Raw genomic sequence first — 24,224 nt, forward strand, 5'->3', positions numbered from 1 at the left:
AAGCAAAGCATCTTCAGCTGCCCTGCTGTTGTGGAACAGTTGAACAGGCCTCTTCTCTGTACCAAGCAGTGCTCCAAACACTGGGATATAGCACCAAGCAAAATATCCCAGGTCCCCACACCTTCTAGTCACAGATAAGACAAAAAAGACACTTTCAGATAATCATAGCTGAAGTGATAAAAATAATACGATGCGAGGCCAGCAAGGTGGTTCAGAGGGTAAGCCACTTGCCGCCACGTCTGAAGACGTGAGCGCTGTCCTCAGTCCATATGGTGAAAGGAGAGACCTGACTCTCAAAAGCTATCCTCTGACCTCCACACTTGTCAGTTCGTGGGTGTGCTCACACAAACAAATTAATAAAGAAATATTTTAACTAATAATATCCTGACATTATTATCTAGATAACATAACTGCAAACACAAGCCATGTAGGTCATATAAAGTTTCTCTAGAGTTGAGTGTCCCTAATCCAGAAACTCAAATCTGGAGCTGCTCTTCAGATTTAAGAGCATTTCAGAGGCTCAGCCAAATAAGTGTGAGCGTGTGTTCTGAAATTTAAAAACTTTTGATCCCAAATATTTTGGATAAGGGATACTCAAACAGTAGTTGCATTTGAAGATGTAGAGAGAAGTAGATAAAATGAATAATATAATTTTTTAAAGGGGGGGCAAAGACCTGCTTGTGTCTTCAGAAGAAGAGTAGGGAATGGGAGGAGATTCTCTCTCTCTCTCTCTCTCTCTCTCTTTCTCTCTCTCTCTCTCTCTCTCTCTCTCTCTCTTTCTCTCTCTCTTTTTCTTTTGGTTTTTTGAGACTGGGTTTCTCTGCAGCTTTGGAGCCTGTCCTGGAAACTAGCTCTTGTAGACCAGGCTGGCCTCTAACTCACAGAGATCCGCCTGCCTGTGTCTTCCAAGTGCTGGGATTAAAGGTATGCGCCACCACCACCCGGCATGAATTATATTTTTAATTCTGGGGGGGGGGGTATTATTGTGTCAACACAGAAACAGTGAGCTACTTTTCATTCTCTGTGGTAAGCCTTGGCATAATCATAGCTTATCCTTAGAGTACATCATGTGAGGACACTTTGTAGGCTCAGTAACTACATGTGGCAAACATGCAATGAAAAATGTAGTATATGGGTTAACCAGGAAGGGAGTTGCTTAGGCAGAGGACTGTGGCAGAGTAACCAAAGCCATCCAAACAAAAACCTAGAGGAAGAAAATTCAGGCAGGGAGCAGCACTCAGAAAGGTCCTGAGATGCAGTTAGTCCAGGCAAGTTGGAGGCACGGAGAAGAACCTATTATATTTGCAACCAGATGAATGAGGCAGGTGTGGGGATGGGTAGAGTAAGTAAGGTAAAGACCGGCTAGGCCTGATCGTGGACAGCTGTAAGCCTGATACACTGGCGGTCTTGAAGACCAAGGGAACAGTTCCATTCGTGTTCGAAGTGCTTTAGGAAGCTTCAGCGAGGCTTTGTACAGAGGACAGATGTTTTTAGTTGTGTTATGGTTTTGGTCCCTGTCCCTTTAAGAGACAAGCCACGCCCATTCCCTCCCCATCTGCTGAGGCAGGCTGATCTTCAGCTTCCGGCCTGAGCTCACTCTCTTTTCCATCTTCCTCTCGGAGAGGCAGCTTCGCCTCTGCCTCTCTCCCCACTTCTCTGCTCCCCCCCCTCTCTCTCTCTGTTTCTCTCCCTCTCTCTCCCTCTCCGTCTCTCCTTTAGTAAATCTTTATGTCTATTTTCTGTGTCTGTGCCGTTAACCCGCCGCTGCACCGCCTGTTCACCGGCCGCCCTGGACACACGTGTTCTGCTAGTCTCCGCGCAGCTACGCGCAGCTGCCCAGCTACTAAGTTTTTAAGAACAAAAAGTTGATATTTTTAAAAGACTCTCTGGCTACTGTATAGACATGGGACTGCACAGAAAACAGGGTAACCAGTTGAGACCAATTAGGAGCATCAAAGTAACAAGGTAGAAATATGAAAGATGTAGGACTTGAACCATATGCTAGAGTAGAAATCCTAGAACTTACTGACAGATTAGGTTGGGTTCAGGATTTGGTGGCACTGAGAAAAAGACTCACAGAAACCCACCAATTGAGAGCGTTAGTATTTGAAGCTGCAAAGTCTATGAATGCCAGTAGACAAATACTGAAGAGGGCAAGACAGGAGCATTATGAGTTTGAGAGCATCCTGTACTGTACCTTTGTCTGTAGCCACAGCGTCCTGGATGTGCCTAATGTCATTTCACTGAAACAGGACAGACTGAAGGGACAGAAAGTTCGGGGATGTGGGTTAGAGGTTTCAGAAAACAAGTGCTCAGGTGTTCCCTCTGAGGAGCTTTTCTGATATCTAGGTAGCAACGCCAACTAGACCACTGCATATAGACTTCTGAAAGCCCAGGATCAGGAAGCCTGGCATGGCATGTAGTGCATTTTCTTCTGTGTTTTTTTTTTTTAACAATATTAAAGTTGAATAAATATTTTCTTTTCATTTGAATTTTCTATAACGTCCATGTTTTAAAACTATAAAATGAGTTTGGTTCATAGTTAAGGCTTTGGAATGTATTTAGATTCCAGTTAAAAGTTGGATGGCTTCGAGGCATGTTAATGGCACTTCCTTTTTATGTCCCTTGCTTTTGGCATTCTTCTGTTTCCCCCAATGAGCTACTTCTCTGTTGCTTGTTAGCACCCTGGAAATAGAACAAAAGAAGGAGCCTGCAGGTTTTGAAGCGGTCGTGCTCAGCTTTATTCCTGAGTTTATTTCTTGCATTAACTTGTCCAGAAATAAAGCATCTCGCTGTGTGTTTTCTGATTTGTTTTACGATAATTTTTAGATTTGTTTTCTATTTATTTTCAAGCTGATAATAAAATAAAGCAGACATTTTCTATGAATAGAGAAATGCAGTAGACACGGAAGGAAAGAAGAAAAAAAAACACGCAGTAATATTCTGAGGCTGCTGTTACCCCGGGTTGCAAAGCAAAACAAGAGAACAGCAAATTAATTACTCTCACAACTCCTAGAATTTATGCTATTGATTGTGCAGTCTCGGGACATGTTCTACATTCGGAATCACCGACTTGCGTGCAGTTAATTCCAGGCGGGATGTTTTCAGCACGTTTCGTAAGATCTTTGAAATCCTTAACCCCTGTCCTGTCTTTTTTTTTTTATTGTTTGTACTTCTTAGCAATACTATTCTTACGATGCCAGACATGTTTTGTCAACTTTGTAAGAAATCACAGTTGTAATATTCATTTCCATGCCTCCTTTAATATTAATTTTAAAACAGGAAAGGGTAATTTCAGCCTGAATGTTAGTGCTCTAGATACAGAATTATTTTTTTTTTTTTTTTTTTTTTTTTTTTTTTTTTTTTTTTTTGGTTTTTCGAGACAGGGTTTCTCTGTGGCTTTGGAGCCTGTCCTGGAACTAGCTCTTGTAGACCAGGCTGGTCTCGAACTCACAGAGATCCGCCTGCCTCTGCCTCCCGAGTGCTGGGATTAAAGGCGTGCGCCACCACCGCCCGGCATAGATACAGAATTATTTTTCCTTTACTTTGAGACCACTAAGTATAGTTTTTATTTCTTCTTATAACCTGGTTCCCACATTCAGTTTGTTTTCTATGAATGTGTCTCCATTTTGTCTTTATTCTTAATGTGTGGTTCACAAAACAGACTTCTCCGTTTATGGCTGAGATGGTGAATGCTGCCACTCTGTTCTGGCCTGTCACATTGCCAGTAGAGGTGGGGACGTGGTGAGGTTAGAAAAGGAACAAAACAGATGCCATGCCAGTCATCACGTTGCTAGGATATTGGTTTTATACCAGAAAAAGCTGTCAGATGCTATGGGACCCATGGTGCAAGGTTGTGGAAGAAACTACTCATTCTTCTGGTGTGTCTTGTTTGTTGTTATAAATGGTCCCAGAAACTGAGCCAGTCATGATGCCTGTATGAGTTCTTCTTAAGAATGAGCTGACTTTAAACCAAACCCAGATATAAAAAATAAGCTCAGTTCTCCTAAACAAAATGTGTTCTTGAAAGTCAATGAGTTTGTTTATAAGTAGCATTTTCACATGATAGTCCACTTGCAAGTCAACCACATATGTCTGCAAGTACAGGGGTGTATTAGTCACTTCTCTGTTGGTGCGATAAAAGGTCATGGCCAGAAGCAACTTAAGGAAGAGTTCCTTTTAGCTTACAGTTCCAGTCATGCATGGCAGCAGGAGAAGACAACAGAGAGTTCATATTTCATCTACACATAGGAAGCAGAAAGAGAAAAGCGATGTATGGAGGCTATAAACCTTCAAGGCCCACCCCCAGTAATAAACTTTCTCCAGCCAGGCTCCACCCCCTAAAGATTCCATAAACTCCCTAAATAGCACCACCAACTGATGATCAAATATCCAAATACATGAGCCCGTGAGGGACATTGCTCACCAAACCACTACAGAGAAGACTGTGACCAACCTCATCCTCATTCTGAAAATTCACTAATACTTATTTTATCCCTAGCCTATGGTGAAAGGGAATCACAACTGAGGCCCTGTCCAGGAACTGGCATGATGAAAAGTGATTCTCTCTTTGGCATTTTATAACTGCAGAGACTCTGCCATAGGAACCAAAGAAGAATGAAAGCCATGTAAAATATATGAATGGGTTGGCCCAGCAAAGCTCCAGAAGAACTTCAAATGCCAGACTTGGTCTTACTCCCAAAATATCTTTATAACCATAGCCCATATTTTTCTTTAACACTGTTAAAAAGGTTCTCAAATCCGGCAGGTTCTGTGCTGAAGAACCCATCCAGACAGCATCTGACATTCTACCCCTGTCATTGTCACGTTTAACCCCACGCACTGTCTTCCCATAGTTTGAGGCAGAAGGCAGATGACACACCCCCCCCCCCCCCCCCCCCCCCCCGACCAAGAAATGAAAGACATGGTGAGACCATTAAAAGTTGTTGAGGGTTTTTTTTTTCATATTTGAACTTTAGAAAAAGAAAATTAAGTTGCCATTTGAGTCCACAATGCCAAGAATGTCACCTTTATCAGCTGATTTCCCTTAGCATCAGGAGGGCTCTAAGTGGGTTCAACAGCAACTGCCTGTCACCGTTGGGATCCTGAGTGTGCACTGTGTGAAAACCACCCATCCTGCTGTGCAATCAGCAGTGTTTGCAGAAACCGTAATGCCAAAGTCAGACGAAGGTCAGCAGTGCCACACCAGAACCCAGCGGAAAATAAAACCTTAGTGAATCTGATCTTCACCAGTGACAGTTCTTTCTGACCATTTTGGGGAAAATAAAGTAGTGCCTTAACAGTGGTTGTCCCTCCTCTTCGACTGCAGCCGTAGACCCTCACGAGCACTGACCTCCAGTGTATCGGAGTTTTCAGAAGCCCGTCTCTTCTTTGATTGCTCTCCGTGTTCTACCATCAGTCTACTCTTTCTTTGTGCCAAAGCTAGTATTTGATTTTATCATTTTACTACTTAAAGTTCTCTTGGGGCTGGAGAAAGGGCTTATTGATTATTAGTAGGTACAGAGGACCCAGGTTCAGTTCCCAGCACCCATATCAGGTAACACATCCGGCTTCTTTGGACACCTGCATTCATGTGCATATACCCACACAAGGACAATCATACACATACTTAAAAATTTTTAATTCCTTAATCTGTAAAGTTCTCTTAAGGTTCCCTAAACCTCCGTGCATAAAATCCACTTTCCTTTAATGGCCTCTGAAGCCTAGGATGACATTTTACCGCCCATGTCCCTAAGCTCTTGTCACGTCTCTCTCCTGCGATCTGTATGGAACAAAAAGGAACTTCTCACTATTGGTCAGAGCCATTGCCCCTGTCCAACTTCATGCCTTTTAGCATGATCTTCCTACTGTGTGTGACTGTGCTACCATAACTTTAAGCCTACCTTAAAGTTACTTTAGTGTAGGTGGTTGTATTTCAGCTAATGCTACTTTATTTTAATTTCTGCAAGGTAGCGATTAATTTCTCTAGTCAAGAGTCCTACTCCCAAGTGGGTCATCTTTGATTACATCAGAAAGATCACATTGGAGAGGGCCTGTGGCCAGAGCCATTAGTTGAATCTTCATCAAAACTGTTCTCTTTGCCAATTAACTCAGGAATGTCAGATTGGGCTTTTTAATGGTGGCATTGCTTATAATTAACAGCTGTGAGAATAAGCACATATCAGTAAAAAATGAACTTCAGTCATATTATATTTATATTTCATTTAAAAAAAATTCTAGGAATATTTCTTGAGACTGGGAAGATTGCTCACCTATATGAGCACTTGTATAAACATGAGAACTTGATTTTAATCCCTAGAACCCATGTAAGGTAAACAGTCAGATGTAGCTATGAGTACCTATAACCCTAGCACTGGGGGCAGAGGGTAAAGAGAGGTTGATCCTTGGATCTTTCTGACTGGTCAGTAGAGCCAAAACAGTTTCCAGCTCACTGAGAGACCTTGTCTCAAGATAATAGAGTAGAGAGCAGTAGAAGACTCGCAGTGGCTTTTTCTCGGCTGTTTTCTGTTGTCGGCTTGCACAACCTAGTGTCACTGCATTGTCTTGCTTGCTAATTGATGTAGAAGGACTCAGCCCACTGTTGGAAGTGCTGTATCGCCATAGACGGGTGGAAAGAACTACATGAAATCCAACATCATTGCTCTTTAGAAATACGGAAATTAAAATCACTATGAGATACTATAATTCATCTGCATGACCAAACAAAAAAAACAAGCAACAAAAACATTCTTTTTAACTGGCACACTGAGAGCTTATTAAGATACAAATGACTAGAATACTCTTGTGTTGCTAGTAGGGGGCACAGCTCGTTAATACAGGAGTTTGTTTCTTCCAAAGCTGGGGGTGCCTTTAACCTCTGACTCAGTGAAGCCTACTTCTAAGTAATTACTCAAGAGAATAAAAATTTATGTTTACATAAAGCTGGAATTACTTTAAGGAAAAAAGTAAATTATTTCGGCTCACCATTTGAAGGGATATAGTCTGTCATGAACAAGAAGGCATGGTAACAAGAACAGTTCCAGGTTTTAGCATAGTCTCTAAGCAGAATTTTTTTGTTTTTTGACTGTTTTGGTTTGGTTTGGTTTGGTTTGGTTTGGTTTGGTTTGGTTTGGTTTGGTTTGGTTTGGTTTTGGATTTTCAAGACAGGTTTCTCTGTTTAGTCCTTGTTGTCCTGGAACTCACTTTGTAGACTAGTCTGACCTTGAACTCAGAGATCCACCTGCCTCGGCCTCCAAGTGCTGGGATTAAAGGCGTGCACCACCAATGACTTAATGACATGATAAATTAGCAATGATTAACATAATACTAGTGACGTAACAGTTTTTACTGTGTGCTTTCTTCACATCAGACTCTTTGTTATATGCTTTGCATGGCCCTTTGAGGCAGAAGTTATTATTGTTCCTAGTTCAAGGGAAACTGAGGCATAGAAAGACTCCAGTATATTCCCTAAACTTACACAGTTAATAAGTGTCAAAACTGGGAAACAAAAATCAGTGTTATCCACAAAAACAGCATTGAGGATGGAAATACAACCTCTCATTGTCATCATAACAGCATCTGTTGAAAGATACCTCTGGCTCTGCTGCTGTACACACAGTCTTGGCATTGAAAGAATTCCAGAAGTCATCTACGTCTTATCAGGAGTGTATGTATTAAATGAACAAACCTCATAGATACCTGCTTGCTTCAAATCTCTCAGCTGTATAACTAAGATGACATTTTGGTTTAAAACACTCCGCTGAGAGTCTGGGTGAAATGCACAAGGCCACAGCTACTTCAGATAGTTTGGTGCTCTTTCCTAAGCAGATCCTTGTCTTCATGGGGAAATTTTCATTTTCATTTGCTCTCCCCTTTCTCTTTCAGAGTTCATTGTTTCCACTATCTCATCCCTCTGGCCAAGGAGGGGAACTATGCCATTGTTGCCAATGTGGAAAGTATGGATTATGACCCTCTGGTGGTCAAGCTCAACAAAGACATCAGTGCCATGGAAGAGGCCATGAGCGCCAGTCTTCAGCAGCACAAGTTCCAGTATATCTTTGAAGGTCAGAGCTTGCCCCTTGTGTCTAGGAGTGGGAGGGAAGAAGGTGTTCCTGCATTGCTGGATTATAGACGGTCAAAATGTATAAGGAAAAGTTGTTTGCTAGTGTGTTTAGATTGGAAGTACTGCACCCAGCTTCATGTATGAGTCAGTAGATAGTGGTGCCACCTGCTCCTCGCCATTAGACAATGTTTATCTAAGATAATGCAGACATCTTTCCTCTTCCTGCCTGGACATGTATGCCACTGAGATGTGGGCAGATGTGTAGAATGATCCACAAATTAACTTGAGAGGAACTCCTGTAAAGCAAGAAAGGTTGGAGAGAAAAAGCAAAGGTTCACACATATGTAGACAGTGAGGCAGGAACCCTGGAGAATCTTTCTTTGGTCACTTGTATCTGGCAGGGGAAGTTTTTCTCACAGAACGCATTATTCCTGAAGTGAACAGACTCCTGGCTCTGGAGTAACTTAAGGCAGCTGTTTGCATCAGTTGCCACCATCAGGAGGCCGGGATGGCAATATTATCTGGAGATATTTGCCTCCAGACTTTAAAAACCATATGGTGCAAGCCAAATAATTCTTAGTGCTATAGTCTACCGTAGAACCTTTTCTCTGTAATACAGTATCCAAAATAATTAAGCTATAGAGAGAAGAGGCTTTTTTTTTCCTATTTATGGTTCATTGCTCTTAGGTGACTTAGAGTAAATAAGGAGTCCAGAAAGCAGGGGCCAGGAACTAAAGGCAGAACTACTGACCTCGAGGCCACTGTAGTGAATAAGGAGACCAAGATCTCACAGTACCCCCCTACACTAGGCCTCAATCCTGAAGGTCCCACCTCTTCCTAAGAATGCCCACAAGAACCAGACCCTTGCCACAGACCCTCTGGTACACAGTCCTCCAAAGTCTCCTGCAGGGTTTTCTTTTGTTTTGTCTTTCAAAGCATGGGCCTGGGTATTAGAAGCTGTCAGTGTCTTCACACAGAATAGGACAGTTACGGTACATTGTTGGAGCTGAAGGGATAGCACAATGGCTAAGAACACTGGCTGTTCTTCCAGAGGTCCTAAGTTCAATTCCCATCACTCACATGGTAGCTCGCAACATCTGAACCGTGATCCCATGGGATTCAATGCCCTCTTCTGGTGTGCTAATGTACATGCAGACAAAGCATCCATTTACATAAAGTATATATAGATAGATCTTTGAAAGGAAAAAGATCATTGTCTACAGACTATGACAAGCTGCAGACTACGAGATGTCAGTGCATGGCCATTGCTGGCTTTATGAGAACATTGTACCACAGAAGTTTACAATCCCTGCCCCAGAATAGGTGATTCCTGTACCATGAAAATTTTAAAGTAGAACCATGGAGATGGAAATGTGTTCTGAAGGAGAATGTACCCCAAAATGCAAGTAGTTGTAACATGAGCCACTGGCTAGCCTTGGGACACTGGACTCGAGGTTACCGATATAATCACGACAGCTTCAAGACTCTGTGTCCTTTGGAGCCTGTCACTGTGTCCGTCAGGGCCTTTCACTGGTCCCTTGCCACACAGATCTTTCTCTTTGCTCCTGGTGTGATTCTTCCAAGCCCTATACCTCCACAGGTCTTATTCATGTGCTTGCATTTATTTAATGATATTTGAGGTTATTAATATTTTTATGCCTTAAACAAATCAGACCCACAGCCTCATCGTGTACACTTCATCACACCGTATTATACCACGTCAGACCAAACCTTAACTTGGAAAGACTTTTCTAGCTTAAAAGACAGTCCTATGCTATGCTCCTTTCCTTTGAGCCCAGTTTGTAATAGCACAAACAAGTCTGTGGTCTTGAAGAAATACTGGGTGCGAATAGCTAACGCAAGAGAGAATGCCTTATCTTTGGCCTCTTCTGCTTTGATCTCAGTCAAAGAGGAACTCATTGTGAAGCTAGAGGAAGCCATTGAACCTGAGCTGTGTACTGCTCACTGATCTGAGTCTAGTTACTATGAAGGGACTCAGGCTCTAGGAAAGGAAGATAACAATAATAGCGTACTTCCTGGGGTGGTTCTTAAGTTCTGTGGAAAATACCCTGCTAGAGGCCAGCTCTGCAGAAATGGAACCATCTGAATTAAGAAACATTTAAAATTAAATCTACTTTTTAAAGGTACTTACGTATAACTATTTTGTGTGGTATTGAGCCATCCATCATTCCTCAGTCTAAATATTGCTATCCAAAAGGAGTCCTGGGGCTAGAAAGATGGCTCAGATGCTAAAGGCTAGATTCACAACCAAGAAGGCAAAGAAGTCCTTTTAGTTTATTGATGTCCTCAGATACCCTCTGCCAAATTTCATAGACTTTAATGCAGTCCTTAAGGTTTGGAAATTTGGCTCAGTTTGTAGAATATTTGGCCTAGTGTATACAAAAAGCCTTAGATCAATCCCTAGCATATATAGACCTACTCAGCATGCTCACATGGATGTAATCCCATCATTTGAGAGGTGGAGGCAGGAGGGTCAGGGTTTTATGCCAGCCTATAATATGTGAGATACTGTCTCATATTTGTGTGTGTGTGTGTGTGTGTGTGTGTGTGTGTGTGTGTGTGTGTGTGTGAAACAAAACAAGGTTAATAGGACAGTCCTTCAAATGTTAGAACAAACCATTTACAGGACCCCAGAGCTATTTATAAATGTCTCTTAAGAATTTAACAGTGAACTCACAATCTATTTTTCCTAAATGCTCTGTTTCTATCTGTTACTGTGTTACATATTTACCCTATTGCCAGTGCTGAAATCTATTAGCATTGTTGCCAGGATCCCATATTTTATTGATTGATTTTTTAACTGGCATTTTTGTTGTTGTTTGTTTGTTTGTTTGTTTACCATCCAGGTCCTTTATTTCTTTTTGTACTTTTGTATACAATGGGTTCCAGCTGCTTGTGCTTCTTTCCGTTAGTTCTCACAAGGCGTGCTTCTCTGGGTAGAGCAGGTTGGTGCTTCAACTGACCCTGGATGCCTTTGGTTTTCCTTTTCTTCTCATCGTTTTCCTCCACGCACTTCAGAAAGCTGTTTCAGCTCTTCGCGTACTTGATGTGCTCAGTCTGCTCATTAATTCTCTTGGCAAGAATCTAGCCTTTCACTTCCTTGTTCACAGTGATGCCCATGGCATGCTGGATGACACTGTAGAAAACGCTTCTGGTTTTGCTGTGGTAACACTTATGGGGCCTTCTTTTTTGTACAGTATCCATTTCCTTGATGTCTACAACATCACCTTTCTTGTAGATTTGTATGTGTATGGCCAAAGGAACAACTCCATGTTACCTAAAAGGCCCAGAAAACATACAGTAGGTGCCCCTCCTTTCTCCCTCGTGTTTGTTATTTTGATGAGTTACTAGAAGACAACTAACGATAGAAAGCCAGATATTAGCATTTTTGTTTATAGTGTTCAACTTAGGACTGACTTGTTTTTATATATGTAGGCTCCCAATTATGTTCCGAGCCAAATGTGTATTTTCCTCTGTTTCATGAGTAGAAGAGACCAAACAGATCTCTCCAAATATGTGCACATACAGTGAAGTTCCTTTGTCTGTCCTTAGCTTATAGCACCCTGGCTTTTTCTTGAAGCCCTTATGGTAAGACTTTAGGTAAGCATTACAATGCTGGGCTGTGAATATGCCAAATTTAGCTGACTACGATAAGTTTCCCATTCCCAGCTACTAAAACTGTGTAGAAGTATCATAAAATTATTGTAAGATTTGCTATGGCAGTTGGGCTACATGTTTTTCTTGAGTCGTTTAAACCTGTGGAGGAAGAAAAAGAACAATAGTATGTTCAAGTTTAAGCAAGATGCCCTAATATATCTTTCTTGTCTTCTCTCTGCACTGTGCTGACCCCTCAGGTCTGGGACACCTCATCTCCTGCATCCTCATTAATGGGGCCCAGTACTTCCGGCGCATCAGTGAGTCTGGCATCAAGAAAATGTGTAGGAACATTTTTGTTCTTCAGCAGAATTTGACCAACATCACTATGTCACGGGAGGCAGATCTGGACTTTGCAAGGTACAGGGGAATACTGGGCTAGATTTCTTACTCTGAAGCTCGTTGCCTATAGTGAGCTTCTCTTTGCTAAAAACCTTATTTTAAAAAAAAACAAAACAAAAACAAAAAATGTGGCTGGAGAAATAGTTCAGCAGTTCAAGCACTTGTGCAAGCAAGAGGACCAGAGTTTAAATCTTCAGAATCCATGTAGATGTCATGTGAGTGGCTGTGGCAGCCCCTGTAGTCCCAGCCTTGGTAGGAAGAGACTCAGATTCCCTAGACCAAGATGTGGCTTTGATTGGGAGACCCAGCCTTCATGAATAAGGTAAAAGAATGAAGAGGGAGCTAGGCCTACATATGTAAGCACACACATCCGTTCAAGCAAGCATCCTCATAAGCATTCCTATCACACACACACACACACACACACACACACACACAAAGAAGGCAGCATTCTCAAATGACAGAGACACTAGTTCTACAAAACTCTGTTCAAAGTTTAACATCACTGTAGAAAGTAGTTTTCCCACTGCCTAACCTAAATTCTATTTAAAAATATTTTTTACTTTTATTTATTTTATGACAGAGGTAGGGAAGAGTGGGATAGGGGAGTGTATACCATAGAGTGTGTGTGGAGGTAGACCGGAGGAGAACCTGTGGTTCTGTCCTTCCACCGTGTAGGCTCTCGCATTGAAATTGCATCATCAGTCTTGGTGACAAGTATCTTTACCTGCTGAACTGTCTCACTGGCCTCAAACTTATGTTTTTCATACTATTACATTGGTGACTTTTTACTGAGTGAAAGAGTAATATAAAACATTTCACAGTAAATGTAAGGTGATAATCCTTTGGCCTGCAGATAGTGATATCTGGCCTATCTTCTCCTGCCTTTGAGTACATGTACACAATACAAAAGTATGTGACTTTTCACACGTACACATGCATATGATTTCTCTTTTTACAAAATTGGGACTGTGTTAATGTAACTTAAATGTACTCCTTGCATTTTACCATATCAATAATAATCTTTGAAAACATGATTTTTCGAATACTAATGCTTCTAGAAAACATTACTTTCAATAAGTGAACAAAATCCATGGTATAAATTAACAGGAACTTGTTTTCTAACCACATTTGGATGTCAGTACATTTCAAATGATGAACAAGTACTGGGGTCAGCTTTGCATGTGCCTGTTCTGATGCTGCTTCTAATTTGACCCAGTTGAGACCCGTCCAGTTTTCTTCCAACAGGGAGAGGAGTCATTGCCCTTTTAATTCTCAAGGTTCACTTGTCTCAATTCTTAATGCTCTCTCTTAAGACACTTTTTCAAATATGAGGGTTAATTTTATTTTACTCCAGTTGGTCTCCACATTGTACATTAAATAATCAAACCTTTGGTGCTTTACTGACAGTTCAAGCTGTTTTGTAGCATTCGGATAACAGTACATTAGCAAACCTCCCTTTCCCCCCCATGCTCTGTTACTTACAGTTAGGTGAGTTAGTCCATAAATTTCATTTTTTAAACCTTTTTAGCTAGGAAAATCTTTGCTTTTAGTAGTCTAGAATGTTTCTGCTTATTTGTTATTTCTGTTTTTTCCATTTGACTTTGAGATTCCTCTAGAAGTTCAGGAAAAATTGAAACAGTTTTTGAGTACTTAAGAGAATTATACAGCACCATGTGACTTTGATAGTGATGATGACATTTGTACTGGGGCTCTTTGCTTTGAAAGTAGCCCACATATAATCCTTTTAACTTTCCTTCTCTGATCTATATGTTGTATCACTACCCATTTGCTTCTCTGCTCCTCTCTTCCCCTATATTTTTTCTCTGTTTGCAGGAAAGTGTGTGTGTGTGTGTGTGTGTGTGTGTGTGTGTGTGTGTGTGTTCATTAAATTCCATGTTTTAGGATAGATTTGGTGGAAAGCCTTGCTTGTTCAAATTAGAGAAACCAGGTGTGACTGAATGCTGCATTTATTTGGCCGCTCTTAGGGGAAATGATCTCATTATTGAATTAGTCTATCCATAATAACATTGACAAGGGGAAGTTAAGAACATGGAGGCCTGAGGGATACAAAGAGCCATTACTAATTCTCTGAGGAATATAATTCCTAAATTCAATCATCTTTTTTTAAATGATTTTTTTTATTTAGCTGAAATAAGTAAATTAACACAGTTCTTGGCAGACAGTATGGGGCCCAAACACGTACTGAGAAAACAGCGTCTGCTTCCTGAGCACTGCCGGGGCAGCACTGAGATTGGCATCAGCGGCCGTGTTCCAGTGAAGGGCTTCTGCAGGATGTGATTGAATGGCAACTCAGTCACGCCTTTCACAGTTGGATTTCTGAATTATGTCCGAGGAGTAGGTAAAAGGTGAACATGACCACCAGGGAGGGAGTGTCCAATGTTACCCTATTCTGTAATGGATTATGCAAGCTGGTATGAGCATGTAGCATGGATTCTATGCTCCAGAAGGTTCAGAGACCGTTTCTCCTTACTAAATGGTCAGTTTCACACTGTTTCCTCAGTGCTTGGAACAGAGTAAATGATCACTAGACGTGGTGAGAACGTGAGTAGATTCCAGCTCAAGGCTGACGAAGAGTTTATAAAATGACTAGTTAGGCTCTCGGTCCTGATAGTTTTAGTCAGCAATATAGTCGATTTTCTATCTACTTGTAAGGAACAAGAGTGTCTCAGTTTTATAAAACAGAAGCTAGTACCAAAAGTGGTAATGTAGCCCTGCCAGTCCATGGTCTCTTCCTTTCTTATTTGCGCTTGTTCTCATGTGAACGTATTTTATAGCCTTATTTTTCCCCTCCTTTTTGAGATAGGAGTTGGTTTTCTGAAATGGGCTCCATCAATTCTACCAAATTTGAAGCTGTGTAAAATAGATACCAAAATAGGCAGAATTAACAGACTGCAGCAGCGTGCCTCGCTATTCCTCAAGCGGTGTCTAATCAAGCATGGATAACGGCATTTGTGTTTCCAGGGACTCTATAGAAATGTTATCTTCTAACCAGTAATTAATCACCAGTCACCATGCGTCAGAAAACTGACTTAACAAGAAGGTGTATAGCACTTGTGGGTTTTAGCTGCCTTCCTGGCCAGTCAAAAATATAGCATCCTTCTGTACAAAAGAATTGATGGATATGGAATGATTCTACTTCTGCTGATTCTCCTGATGGGGCATGGCCGTCTATCTCTTTATACATACTGCCCTCAGATCTCTACTAGGATAGATAAGGTGAGCAGAGAATCAAGACAGCCTGGACATTGCCAGGATTACTGAGGGCTCTGTCCTCCATGGTGATGATCATTTCTGTTTTGCTGTAGTTTTGACTCTTTATCCCACTGTTGATTTTTGGAATCAAAAAGAACTTCTGCCCAAGAAAATTAGAGCAGATTAACTGGAAATTTTGGGGGTCTCTAAATGTGTGTGTGTGTGTGTGTGTGTGTGTGTGTGTGTGTTTGTGTGTTTACATCCATCACAGCTCATCTGAACTTGAGCTACAGTGTTCATATACAGAAATAAGCCACCAAAGCCACCATGGACCATGTGGTAGGAAGACAGAGAGTGCAGCAAGAGTGTAGCAAGGTCTGTGATAGGATTTGTCTTGCAGTCTTTGTAGATGAGGTGAAGCCCTTGTTCAATAAGAATACCCCAGAGTTTTCCCCCCAGGTCCTCTCCTCTTCTCTCTGTCAAGTCTTCCTTCTTTTGGGGGTAGATTATTTGTTTGGATTTGGTATGAGTTTTGTTGGGTGTTTTTTGTTTGTTTGTTTGGTTGGTTGGTTTTGGTTTTGGTTTGGATATCTATAATTTTTGTTTGTTTGGGGCATTTTTTTGGTTTTTGTTTTTATTTAGTTTTTGGAGCTAGGGTCTCAATATATAGCACTGGCTGGCCTGGAACTTGCTATGAAAACCAGGCTGCCCTGGAACTCACTGGTGTCCTAGTGCTGGCTTTGAAGCCTGGCAATTCTTCCTTTTGTTATGCATTTCCCACACTGCTTTGCTTCTTGCTTTATGGCCACTTCCTCCCCACCCACCCACACACACCATTTTTGCATTTTTTTAAACAAATATCTTCATTTAAACATCACAAAGAGGGCTGAAGAGGTGGTTCATAGGTTAAGAGCACTTACTGCTCTTCCAGAGGTCCTGAGTTCAATTCCCAGCAATCACATGGTGGCTCACAACCATTTGTAATGAGATCTGGTGTCCTCTTCTGGCTTGCAAGGACACATGCAGGCAGAACACTATTCATAGTACATAAATAAATCTTTTAAAAAAATCACAAAGAGAAGGAAATGAAAGCCGAGGTTCAGAAGTGGCAAGGAAACCAATTCTAAAATGGAGAATAAAACATTTCTTTACATTATCCCTTTAGTCAGTGAACAGATACTTTTTGAAAGTGTGTCCTCTCTGGGTCATGCCCTGGAGGAACTTGCATTGTTGTGGGGCAAAGTATAAACTAATAGATAGGTAAACTGCAAAGTAATTCAGAAGATGAGTGTGTCAATTCTGATGAACCTGCATTTTTGTGAGGCAAAATACAAACTAGTAGATAAAATGCAAAATGTGTCAGTTTTTCAGACATGCTGTTATAAAAAACCAAGCTTAGAAATGAAAATTGAGAGTGCCAGGGTATAATTTCAGTGTTCATGAAAGCCCTAGAGGGAACATGTGTTTAGTGTATCTAGGGAAAGACCATATAAGAAAGGGAGTCTAAGGATGCAGACCCAGTGGGGGCAGAGGGAGGGGGGATGCTTGACTGGGAAAGCAGTAGGAAGGTGAGTATGGCTAGAACAAGCAGGGAGAGGTAAGATCATAAATGTGTGCAAAGGAGCTAAGATCTTGAAGGTCATTGTAATGCCATCCACTTTTACTGGGAAGTAGAAAACTGCTAATGAGTTGAAGGCAGAAGAGTACCACAGTCTGAATCCTCCTGTCTGCGCCTATGAAAATCAGAGCACTGGCGAGAAGCTAGCACATAAAGAGAAGGATCCATTAGAAAATAGCAGTTGTTCTCCAGATGAACAGCGGTGATCCAAACCAAGTCAGAACTGGGGAAAAGGAGGAGAGGTCAGCTAGGTTGCTCTCGATCTAGTCGACAGGGTGAACCAGTGACTCTGTTTTCTTCTGAGCAAGTCAAAGCAATGAGTGTTTAATGCCCTGAAGCAGACTATGGGTAAAGCTAGTTGAGTTTGGGTGGATGGGGGGGATACCAAGAGCTTGAGTTTGATACATTTAGTTTGATATGCCTTCTATAGATATGAATGGAGGAGATAGGAGGGGCTTGAGTAAGAAACCTGGAGTATAGGAGAGTCTGGCCTAGAGAGAAGAGCTTGGGAACCATTAGCTTATACATAGGGTTTGAAGTCAAAAGAAAAAGTAAGAAGTGAGGTCTTGCTGGGAAAACAAGTAGAGAAAAAAAAGATGCTGTCTGAGAACTGGGCCTAGTGACTGCCTTGCGTTTCGATGCTGGGAGCTGAAAAAGAAGCAGCAGAGAATGAGCGAACAGCTGCTGAGGAAGGTGAGTGGCTTGGGAAAGGAGATGTCTTGGAGTCCAGAGGAGACTTGAAAAGGGTGCTTTGTGTCGAGTGTCGTTCCTGGGTTACATTAGCTCAGTGCAGAGAACTGGCTGCTCTTAGACTTGACCAGAGGCTTAAAATATCTTGGTCTGTAGTCCTTCATCTTTCCTATGTAATTTGTCTAAAGTAGGCATCATCCTCAAGTGAAACAGGTTTCTCTTATTTTGTAGTAGCCTAGATGTGATTAGAGCAAATGAAATGAAACCAAAATGTCTGTACTACAACATAATAAAGGGCAGATTGTCAGCCTCTCATTTATCAAGGTCAATATCAACATGTATGAATCATGTTCACAATATGTGGCTTTGATACCATGTGATAAAATTGGTACTTTACCTCTGTAGTCTTTCCCCAAGCCCATGTTACATTCAAATCATGAGAAAGACACGAGAAAGATTCTTATGCAAGGGAAGCCATAAAATACTTGACTAGCACTTCTCCGTAGCATCAAAGTCATTAGAAACAAAATAGTTAGTGAAGCTATCTCAGCCATAAGGAGCCCAAGAGACATGACAGCTAAATCTGTCCTATCCTGGATGGGGTCTGAGAATAGAAAGAATGTGCAGTAAACACAAAGGAAGTCTGAACGAAGTTGGGCTGTAGTTGATGATGGCATACTAATATTGGTTCATTAGTTGTGATAAATGTGCCATACTAATATAAGATGTTATTAGTGGGAATAATGAATATAAATTACTTGAGAAGTCTGTACTAACTTCTCAACTTTTTGTGATTCAAATCTATTATAAATAATAGTCTCTTAAATTGTTGTCAAAGATATTTCTGTCATGAAGATCTACAAGTGGATGATATATGTTGAGCATGAAAAGATGGTCAGCATCATTTGAAATTAGGGAAATGAAAACCAAAACACAGTGATGTGCCACTCATACCCATAGGACTGCAACAGCTAAAGAAGAAGGAAAAGAAAAACGTGAAAAGAGCTGGATCTTTGGTTAAGAGTACTGGTTGCTCTTCTAGAGGACCCAGGTTCAATTCCCATCATCCACAGAGTGGCTTAAAACCATCCATAACTCCAGTTCCAGGAGAGATCCAATGCCCTCTTCTGGTCTCTATGGGCAGTGCACACTCAAAGGGCAGACATATATGTAGGCAAACAGCCATATACTTAAAATCAAGATAAATAGGTTTTAAGTATTGAAAGGACTATAGAGAAACTAGAAGCCTCATTTATACTACTGGGAAAATGAAAGGTGCAGTAGCTTTGAAAAACAGTTTATCCTTTCTTCAAAACAGTTATCCTATGACTCAACAATTCTACCCAAGAGAACGGAAAAATACATGTACTCAAAATTTTCTACCCAAATTTCATAGTAATGCTATTCATAATTAACTGGTGGATAAACAAAATGTGATTCCATAAAATAGATATTATCTGGCCATAAAATGGGATGAAATACAGCCACATAATATATGATGAACCTTTAAACATGAGGCTAATTGGAAGAAGCTGGTCATGAGTGGCTACAGTGTGTGTGATTGTATGTAATGTACAAAATGGGCAAATCTGTAGAGCTAGCAGTCGCTACTGTTTGGGGGTGTGAGGAAATGAAGATGTGGATTCAGGGGCTTGGGGGGAATGACTCACATGTTCTAAAGTGGATTCTGCAGGTGCTTGTGCAACCCTATGAACATATTAAATGATCTTGAACTTTATACTTCAAATATGGAAGTTATGTGGGAGCTGCATTATATTGCAGCGAGTTTTTTTTTTAATGTTGAGCTTTAAAGCTTTGAACATCCCAAATGATTTGACGCAGAAAATGAGTAGCACAGGTTTTATACTCACATTAATAGAGAACTTTGTCAAGGAAATATCCTATGCATTTTTGCATTTCCCTAGTGACCCTGAGAGGTGAACAATCAAGGAAGGACTTATAAGGAAGTGATACCTAATTTTAATACCAAGTGGAACTATCCAGAGTTGGGGAAAGAGCCATTCAAGCATAAGTGAGGGATAGTGGAAGATGAGGCCTACAACTCAAAACATATCATCTCGCTTGCCCTAATTCATTTCTTCTTATGAACCTAACATATTTTATATCTGCTTATCCATACCTTGTCTACCCCAGTAGAATGAAAGTTGCATAGGCAAGGCTTCATCTCAGGACCTCCACTAGATAAATGTCCTCAACTGGAAAGTGATTGCTGAAGGTGTGGTGTGTAGGTGATGAGTAGGCCTGGAGCTGGCTGGAATGGAAACAGATGGGAAGTGTGAAGGACTTAAACTAGCTGGACTTAAGGAATGACTGAATGGGGAAGGCAGAGAACAGGAATTCAAGTGTGACTCTGGAGAGTCTGGCTCACAGGACAAGACAGAAAGATAATGATACCAAAAAAAAAAAAAAAAAAGTCAACAAAGCACACAGCCTAGCTGTTGCCTGCTTTTCCCAACAATGGGCGTGGCCTCCTCCCTCCCAATGAAGGCAAGAGGTGTATCTCTTTTTAAGTCCTCCACATCCCCGGTGAGGTCACCTACCCGTATTCTTCCTCAAAGTAACAGAATGAGTTAGGAGGCCAGCCTGGACACCAAACATGCTAAGTGGGACCCTTGCTTTGTCCTTGAACTTTGTCCAGGAATGATCTCTGTCATGACTGAGAATATTGAATTCCTCTGGAGAGTGTTGAATGGGGCCTGTTATGTACATGTATTTTCTATAGGCTTGCTACAGAGGGATGCTGTGGGTTTTGCAGAAGGTTAAGTTTTCCTGTCTGAAGTGACCAGGGCATAGCTTGCTAGAGAATTAGCGATGACATACTGCCACCTACTGGAAACACCCACAGCCATCAGTACAGACCTGTGATCTGAAGTGACTTCAGGCATGGAGCTGAAACAGTGACTGCCTCCCCTTGCTTGGCCAGAAGAGAAATTTTGTTTCTGAGAAAAGAAGCAAAATGTTCTCTGCACTCTTCTCACCGGTCACTTTTAAGCTAGTTTTACCCTGCTGACAGCCATGTCTTCCTGGCTCCTGCCTCTTTTGCAAGTCTCCCTTTAGTGCGTCATTTGACCGTTAGCCATTTGGATTTGTGATCAGATAAGAGCGGCTAGTCTTTCACAAAAAGTTCTCTTAATGAGGATGACCTCTAAAAGTTCTGGGAAGTGATAAAAAGCTAGCCCTGACTCCTAGCAGCCAGGAAAAGCTGGTAAGTGATGAGTTTTATAGCTTTTACTACCTAGTATAAAGAAAGGTACCTATTAATAAAATTCAGTCATAAAACAAAAATGTGTATAATTTGATTTCTGAGAGTGTTTTCTTAAGGATCTTTTCTTAAGTATATTTAAATAATGCTACTTTTCTTTAATTTATCCTCCTTTTGACTTTTGATCCCAGTCTGCCTATATTATTTTCTTCTGGTCTTGTCTCTCTAAGTTTATTATACCTATGTAGATCCCATACATTGCAGCAACTAATTGGTCTCTAATTAATCATTTAATTGGGGCTCTTTGCATGCAGGTGAGCATGCCTTGCCAGCTTGTGTATCCTCCACAGAGCGCCCAAGAACAATGAGTACTCCTAATCTTCCCAGAAAAATGTCTGTCTGTAATTAATGTTTGAGTTCCCATAGATATGCCGTGTGTGTGTGTGTGTGTGTGTGTGTGTGTGTGTGTGTGTGTGTGTGTGTGAAGACCTTGATTAAATAAGATTTCCCTAAATTATCCGTTCTTGTCATGATAATCTACAGTCAGTGTATAACTTGGGGTTCCTCAAGATTACTGGCAGACAGTGACAGTCTTTCCATTGTTGCTTATGTAACCCTGCCAATGAGGTCATGTTTTTACCAGGAAAGGGCTGAGTTAGACTGTTCTATGGCCACTTATTACTCTAGAATTCTTACTAAAACCTGGAAGCTGACCCCTTTCTTATTTTCTGAATCAAGATGTAGTGTAGTGTGGAATTTTACATGCTTGAAATTCAGACGCACAGACCAAGGAGACAGTCCTTTCAGTAAAGTGATTTAGGGTGTAGGACCTGAGTTCAATCCCCAGAACACATAGAAAAGTATCTGAGTGTAGTGGTCCACACTTGTCATTCCGGCGTTGAGGAGGTGGAGACAGATTCCTGAGGCTTCTCCAGCCTCACTAACTTAATAAGTTCTGTATTTTTCAAAAAGAAGTTGGATGACAACTGAGGAATGAGGTCTAAAGTTGTTCTCTAGACTAAATCACACACACACACACACACACACACGGGAAGTGCCCTCTGCATCCCTTCCTCTCCCTCTTTGCTTCCCCCCTTTCCTGATCTTTAAAGACCAAACCCCGACGCTGAACGGAAGCCACATAGTCATGGTGAACAAAACAGGTTTGCTCTCAAGTCTTCCATAATGTGTGATATTGTTCTCTCTCTTTGTAATCTAGATTTTTCTGATTATCTGTATTCTGAAATTAATGGTTTATGTGGTTAGTTTTCACTTTTCCCTGCCTTTTAATATTTTATTACTTACAGTTTTTATTAGTACATTCTCCCTTCTTACAGAACCATAAAGTTCTTGTCAGGATTCTGTTTAGGGTTCGTTTCTGGGTGTCTACAGTTTGTCTCATAATTTACTTTCTCTTCTTTGTAATAGGCTCACATAAATTGAAAGTATTTATAAACATGTTCTGGGCTTGGAAATATTTTTGTATACATGAATTGTATTTGTTTCAGGGAGCATTCATCAACAAATGCAAATAGATTGCTCAGAAATAATTTTTACACCTAACCTTATAGACCTGTGATAATAAAGTGCTTTCTCTAAAACAAGGGCAGCTCCTAAAAGACAATTGGATTTGGTGTAAATTATCTTCAAGGCTAAATTTGTTACTTTTGTGTATGATAATGAAGATACACTACTGTGGTAAATAAAGTGAGGGTACTTATTGTTGTTGTTCTATAGCTGAGCTGAGTGTATGCACTGTAGTGAATGATTATTGTTGTTCTATAGCTGAGCTGGGTGTATGCACTGTAGCAAATGCTTTCTCCACCTTGGTTCTTTAAGAATGTGTGTGTAGCTGTTATTATCACATCTTACAGATAAAAGGGGAGACATTTCAGAGGTTAAGTAAATCCGCAGTTCATATAATAATAGATATAGGATAACACTTGGGTTACTGGACTTCAATAAGCCATGTGAAGTTAAAGCTATCATTCTGGTAAAACATCAGGTTTCTGTTTTATATATTTTTCAATTAGACTCTAACGTACAAATATATTCTTTTCCTTTATTTTTTTCTAGTTATGTTTTTCCCTACTCATTCTATGGCATTTGCTGACTAGATTTTTTTCATTTAATGTTCCCATTACATACATACATAAATACATACATACATGCATGCATACATACATACATACATGTAGATAGATAGATAGATAGATAGATAGATAGATAGATAGATAGATAGATAGATAGATAGATAGATAGATAGATAGAGATAAATGTATAACTGCAAATGTCTGTGTCCATTGATGTTGCTTATAGGTATATATTTTTAGAACTGATTAAATGGTTTTAGATACCCAGATGCTGACCCCTGGGGAAGACTGATTCCCCCCATGTCAGCAGTCACTAATTGCCTATAGCTATTCATCTAGGAGTGGGCTCTTGTAATATTTCCCCCGTCCACACTGCATATCAAATGTTGTTCAAGTCTTGTTTAGGCTCCATATTGTTTATATGTTAAGGGTACAGCTTCCCTGTCCTTTAGAGAAGGCAGGCTCCCAGCAGACATCCTGGCCCTCTGGCCCATGCATCTCTCTGCCCCCTCTTCTATGATGTTTCCTGAGCCTTGTGTTGGGGTTTCACTGTAGATGTGTCTACTAGGGCTGGGCATCCCCCCGTTATTTGTTCTTTGCTTTGTGAGCAGTTATAGCTTGCTATAATGGTTTCCATCCGCTGCAAAAAGAGACTGCTTGATAAGGGATGAGAGCTACATTTATCCATAGATGTAAAGCTAAGTATTTAGAAGGCAGGGAGAAGATTAAATAGCTTTACTTAGCAATTTAGAGAGTTCTGCAGATTCCTCCCCCCTGACCTGTGTCAGAGTTAGTTTTGCTCAGCCTTCCTCTGTTGGCTTCCCAGACGCCTGTCATGGAGTAGCACTTGCTCACTGCCCTAGACCCTGCCTCGTCCATGCACTTGCTCAGCCATTTTCCTGACAAACTTCGCTTTGCTCCCAAATGCATACACCTGCACTGCTAGGACAACAAGCAGCTAACAAGTGAATCCCAAAGGCAAGAGAAGGGATACTGGTTTCTCCATGGACTCTTGGACTCTGTCCCTAAAAATTCTAGGTAGATGGTTGAGAGTTTACCTAGGCATATATATGTAGCTTGAGAGTCCTCATGTGAACAGTTCCTGGACAGCCCAGGAGAAATACTGACCTGACCTCCCATCTTTTGAAATCCATACAAATCCTTCTATCAAAGCCCACCCTCTTATTCTGGTTTAAGACTTGCTCATGTTCTCCCTCTCCCTCAATCTTTTTCCTTGCCCTCCTTCCACTACCACAAAGGCAAAGCAAGTCAGAATGACTAAAAATGCTAACCTGGATTAAGTAA

General features: G+C 41.0%; 1 protein-coding gene across 1 annotated transcript in view; it reads left to right on the forward strand.

The window, feature by feature from the left end:
• The window catches only part of Exoc4 (exocyst complex component 4), a 722,780-nt gene that overhangs the window by 656,382 nt on the left and 42,174 nt on the right, over window positions 1-24,224 (forward strand). The window contains exons 16-17 of the mRNA XM_038318719.1: window positions 7,885-8,063; window positions 11,938-12,097. Coding sequence (XP_038174647.1) covers window positions 7,885-8,063; window positions 11,938-12,097 — 339 coding nt within the window. The remainder of the gene's footprint in view (window positions 1-7,884; window positions 8,064-11,937; window positions 12,098-24,224) is intronic.

The sequence above is a fragment of the Arvicola amphibius genome, chromosome 2 (genome assembly GCF_903992535.2).
Source record: "Arvicola amphibius chromosome 2, mArvAmp1.2, whole genome shotgun sequence".
In the NCBI taxonomy this organism is placed as follows: Eukaryota; Metazoa; Chordata; class Mammalia; order Rodentia; family Cricetidae; genus Arvicola; species Arvicola amphibius.